General features: G+C 43.1%; 1 protein-coding gene across 1 annotated transcript; it reads right to left on the bottom strand.

The window, feature by feature from the left end:
- Positions 1-669: 669 nt before the first annotated feature.
- On the bottom strand, positions 670-3,935 carry LOC122388182. Its single transcript, XM_043379038.1, has 3 exons — positions 3,853-3,935; positions 1,858-1,972; positions 670-1,376 (listed from the first exon to the last, which is right to left on the bottom strand). Exons 1-3 carry the CDS (start codon positions 3,931-3,933, stop codon positions 1,264-1,266), a joined length of 309 nt encoding a protein of 102 aa, XP_043234973.1. The 5' UTR covers positions 3,934-3,935; the 3' UTR covers positions 670-1,263.
- Positions 3,936-5,939: the final 2,004 nt, after the last annotated feature.

Below are 5,939 nucleotides of genomic sequence, written 5' to 3'. Positions count from 1 at the left end.
CACGCTCGATGAGTTAACTCATTGTGAAAACTCATGTATCGCTGGTTACTCATTTCCGTTACTCTCATTCTGTGAGATAATTTACTCATGGATGGGCGGTTTTATGGACACCACCTATTTGACTGCGCCAGCGACCGGTCAATCTACTCACCTTACTCATTGTGAAAACTCATGTATCGCTGGTTACTCATTTCCGTTACTCTCATTCTGTGAGTTAATTTACTAATGGATGGGCGGTTTTATGGACACCACCTATTTGACTGCGCCAGCGACCGGTCAATCTACTCACCTCTTACCAGTCAACCTACTCATCAGTCATAGGTAAGGTTGACCGGCAGGAGATGAGTAGATTTTCCGCTGTTAATATTACGGATAACGCGACTTATCAGATTTTCATTCCCATCTTGCGTGTTATTTCGTGTGCAAAATAGCATGCAAGACGAGGAAGAACATCCAACAAGACCATACACTATCCGTAATACTAACGCCGAGCAATGACACCGAACACAGAAACGTGGTCGTTTTATAGGAACAATCAACAAGATATCGAATGATCTGTGAAACGACAAGTGCGTGGATACCTATTGTCATGCCATGGGCGACATAAAACTGACAAAATAATAACCCTGCGCTCACTTTGTGCTGTTGAGAACGAATGACAAGTCAAGAGAACAGCAAAGTTAAATCTTTATTTTATGCACATACGAACAAGCAGGCTGGACAACCTATTATGGACGGTAACGCTCAATGATCATAGCTGGTTGCAAGACCAGACCAGTTAAAGGAACCCATCATAACTTCATAAGGAGCAGACGGACCTATTATACCAAGCAGCTTTCTATTTCACAGTCTTATGTGCGATTATGTTATTTCGTATTCTGTAGAAAGGTCGTGCAACCAGCATGTGAAAGATGCAGTTTCAATAGTCATACGCAAACACAGTTTCAATGGTTTGGTTAACTGATACATTTCCGACTCCAAAGCTCTGCCTGTGCTTTACGTCAAAGTGCCTTGTATCTCATTCATTAGCGGCCAACGTTTCACGTCTCTTTACGGGACACCCGGCAACAAAATATAAACGAACTGCAACAAGCTAATTCAACTGCAACTAGTTATAAGGACAAAAACTTGCGGAACAGAAAACAGAAACAAACAGAGAAAAGTACGAGGCACCAACAGATCTCTGCCGGTCAGTCTCTGTCCCGGCAGGTGGTCACTTAAGTCGACCGCCGAGGTTATAGCTCTTTGAACTCGACAACCGTCTCATTCTCCACGTAGAGCATGCCAGCTCGAACTTGCGGCCATGGGTACTGGGGATGGCTGAAGCACAGCTCCGTGCTCGCCAGCACGGTGCAGCAGGTGGTCGACTGCATCGTCTGCAACGAGAAAAAATATTTCCGATATTATGAATGAGAATGGTTATATCCCGAGCAAGTTGCCTCGAGTCGATTAACGCATATTTTATCCTCGAGTGATGTAACGGTTTTATCCCGAGCCGTCAGGTGAGAAAAAAAAAACAGGAACTTTGAGAGCAGGAAAGAAAATATACACACCCGGGGCTGGGGACAATTTAATGATGTCACCGAGTTTTTGCCGAAGTTCCGAGGGTCATTAGACCCGAGGTATTTCGATAAAATACGAGGTTATATAATTAAATTGCCAGCCCTAGGGCAAGCTCATTTCCAAACATGCAACGCTCACAAATGTTCACAAAGTCCATAAATGCTGCTAAATAAATCAAATTTAGCAGAGGGCCGGACAACGTCCTTGACGACGGGCAGGACAACATATTATTCAGACAGAGGCTGAGCGGAGCGAAGCCGTATTCATTCAAATGAACATTCACTCTCTACTCACCGATAACGAGCCAGCTCTCCTCAATGTCCATCGCCGGCGGCCCGCTCGCGCTGGTGCCCTCGCCGGGGTCGGCGGTGGCGGCCGTGACCTCCGCATCGACAGAGGTGCTGGGACTCTGAATAACAAATAAATGGATGTTATTAATGTACGCCACAAGAATACACAGTTACGGTCAGCCATTCTATTTTGAACAGAGTTTCCTGAGAGCAAACTAATGCACCGGTGCTGGGAGAAAACGTCATCTGATTTTGCAACTTTTAATGTTAAATTTTGCTGCAATACGTTCTACTGGTTTGTTTAAAAAGCGGGCATTAAAATTTAAAACATGTTTGTCTACCTAACATACAAAAATATGTGTCTTGGTGTTACGTTCAAAAGGCACTGCGGACCATTTAGATTGCTGGCTAGCTGAGTTGGATCTGGGAAAATTAAGTGAATTTGAGGCTCATTTTTTCAGGGCAAAGCAGTTTTCTTAGGTTATTGATAAAGAGCAGATACTAAGTTACCTTAAGTCCGTGCACTAATTGTGAGGCAGTTTTTTGCAGGCTTAATACCTAGTTAGTTGTCTACCTTCAAAAAAGAAAAAAAAAGAAATTTGTATACCTAGTTATAAGGAATCGTTGAAAAGGTTTTTAGTTGAGTGAGGTACTGACTACTGACCTAGACGTGAATATGACTAGGATATTCAAGTACTGCAGGCCAGGGTTGCTGAGCTGGAGGAACTTTTGTCAAAGTGTCTTGTATGAGGGAAAAGGGTAGATGGAGTTAAAATAGGAACTTGTGGGGATGGTAGTGATTGTGGCTCGTGACCAGGAAGTGGTCCTGAGAAAGTGAGCAAAGAGAAGAGCAATGTCATGAGCAGCAGCAGCATGGGGAAGCCCAGGTAGTTGGTAAGATGCATGAGAAAAGTGGAGCTGATCAATTGTAGCTGTGAAAACTTGTAGCTCAGGAAGGGTGTGGAAACAAATAGGAGGGTGTCTGTTTTGGCAACTCAACACCAATGCTGTCTCGGTAAATGCAGAGGAAAGGGATGATGGATTTTGGGTGATGGAAGGTAGCATGGTAGGATCTGGAGGAGAAGGACTATAGGAAACCAGATACTGGGGGAGTGGAAACTGGAAAACGCAGTGGTATTAGACAGAACGGCACTGTGTGGTATATGATATGACATCATGTTTATTTCTATTTGTCTTTCACTATTAACACCTTAACAATCACCTTAACAGCTTAACGTCATGGGAAACTACAGTGTGGCATGGACACTGCAGCCAGCCTGCGATTCATGTGCACAATTGGAATACTTATTTGTGGTGAAATTTCATCTGAGAACAGCTCATAAGCAGTTTCAAAATCATTTTTTCACCTGACACTAAGCACAGCATTCCAACCTACCCACCTTCGACCTAAATCAATTTTTTATTATAGCTGGGCACCTGTGAACTTGCATATTTTGCCATTTGTTTGCATTTACATTTTGGTATTCCTCTGATAGGCATGTGTCACAGGTAGCTTTTGGATGCCACTGGCATTTTTTTGTCTTTAGCAGTGATAAAACAGCAAAATATGTCAACATTTTCTTTTTTCCCTGAACCTAAAAAATCAGGCTGTGAAAACCTGATGCATTTTTGAATTCAGCGCATACCTATATAGATGTTACGCTTGACATGCACTGAAGCTTTTGGCATGCAATTTTGCCACTACAAGCATGGCCCTGGCTATGTGCATATTAAAAATATAAGCTATTCTGCCTGTTACCCTGGATCTGGATGTACAGAGGTCTATAAATTCATTGCATGCTGCTTGAAAGGCAGTCTGATACCTAAACAGCAGTATGACGTGGACGCGGGGCCACGCATGTGAACTTCCTGGCCCCTTTACAGTATATTAATGTCCCAGGCCTGCATGTAGGTTAGCAAAGAGAGCTGTCGTTAAATTCTCTGGTATTTTCCACGCACAATACACTTAATAAAGCAAAATATCTGGTATTTTACTCACCTTAACTTGCAGCACGCGACTCCCCCTGCACACACGGATCCGGCCGGAACGAAAATGGCGGCGAGGCGGCCTATGATCCATCGGTAAAGAAACTCGTCAAAAACGAGTTTGATAGCCGGTCGGCTTTGAGTACGCTTTTTACGCACGATTTGTGATTTTATTTACTCATAACTCTTTACCAGAACTCGCTTTCTGCAGATTTAGTGAATGCATGATTCGTGAGTACGATAATTACGCGCAATACATGAGTCAATGAACTCTTATTTCATGCGTTCGGGGCCGCCTTACTCATGGATGGCAGGTCATTGATTTCTTTGCATGAGTTTTTGTTATGAGTAAACCAGAACTCAGGGCTTGGAATGCTTCATACACGAGTAAACCTGCGGTTGAAACTCATTAGCGGCTGGTAAAATGACCTTTACTCTCCATATACGAGTAGATTTGTTTTCAGTGCAGGTGCGCAACTTTATTGCGAACAATAAAAACCTACCGCAAACGATTTAAAAAAAGTTTTAGGGCAATCGGAAATACAATTGTATTGACTTATAGAAATAAAATTGTCATTCACCTTCCAAATAACCCAACAATTTATTTGCCGTAAAAAGTGTCTGGAAATGGAAAGTTGCAAACATGATTCAGCAAGTAGGGAAACGCAGCAGCTACCTGGCGAATCATCTCAGGCTGCTTTAGTGACGAGTGCATTGCTACGGCTTGTTCCTCACCCTTCACAGATTACTATGACAAAACTACCCCTAGTATTTTGATCATCCTGAGGCTGGTTTTTACCTAATAATTTGATGAGGGTCTTCCTCGTTTCGGATTGAGGTGAAAACAAACGTCAAACAACCTTGATAGTTAATTCAGCACTTCAAAACAAATGTACACCTAGGGTATCATTACAATACCGGATCATAACGATCTGGATAGTTCTCAGCCTGTAAACTAACTAAGCGGTAACTAGTCAAGTGGTAGGTACCGGAAGCATTGACAACCTGGTGACTGTTTCGAGACCCTTGTTTTGACACATAGCTCGTCAATATTTTTTACAGTGTACACTGTAAAAAATATTGACTAGCCCCTCGTCAAATGATTCTCAACGCTAAATGTCGGGGGTACAGACTAGTTTTGCATCCTACTTTTGACACACGCTGCGAGCCCCTGGCTTGTTTTGTGTTCGTCAGATGACAGTTACCAGGTGTCGGTTAGTTTTTACCACGTCCCAAAAATAGCTGGAGCGTTTCTGCCTTGTTTTGGAAGCAGGTCCTCGTTAATGCTGTGTATGATAACAAAGTACCTAGTAACAATAATAACGAAAAACAATGTCAAAACGAGGGCGGCTTGTTTAGTGACGATGCTCAAAAGAAGCATCGTCTTGTTCCTACTTAACGAATGAAGCTCAAACTAGGTCAAAACTAACGTATTGCTCAACCCATAGTCAGATGACCAGCAGATCGTACGCCGCCCAATCCAGTCATCGAATTTGCCAGCGAATTCGTTTGAAGACCATCATATTATTAAATATTGGTGGTCTTCAAACGAAATCCCTTACCAGTTTGATGACGAATTCATCCGGCCCATTCCAAAAACGCTCAAGATAAAATGAAAGTGTATTTCTGAAATAATGTGCTTTCTTGCAATGCACCTTTCGTATATCAAGCGAACCTTTCACTTCCAGCGCCCGTTTACAGTTATCGATCGAATCAGAAGCATGCACATACCTATCGATAGATCTGAACCTAAGAACACAGAAGACATTTTGTAGAGTACCTGTCTGAGCCTATGCAGTGGAGCCCGTGAGCCGCCCAACCGCAGCTGCCTCGTGAACTTGATGATAGGTCTGAACCTCAGATTGGCAAGAGCTTGGCCGTCAATAACCAGCTTATTTATATTCACAGTTGTAGTGACTTAGGGTTTGGAATTTGCCAAACCTAAGTTTTGATTACCAAGAGAAGTTTTGTACTTCTTGCACTTGCCTTTTCTTCATAACTTTGGCGGAAATCGTCGTAGTGAAACTTCAGTGTTCCGTTAGCTGTCGGTTCTTGAGAGAGTTGGCCAGGCCGGACACCGGGGGCGGCTCCACGACTTTC

This window comes from Amphibalanus amphitrite, unplaced genomic scaffold, assembly GCF_019059575.1.
Source record: "Amphibalanus amphitrite isolate SeventyFive unplaced genomic scaffold, NRLGWU_Aamphi_draft 000312F_arrow, whole genome shotgun sequence".
Lineage (NCBI taxonomy): Eukaryota > Metazoa > Arthropoda > Thecostraca > Balanomorpha > Balanidae > Amphibalanus > Amphibalanus amphitrite.
The sequence above is the reverse complement of the archived record's forward strand: the minus strand, read 5'-3'. Positions and strand labels throughout refer to the sequence as shown.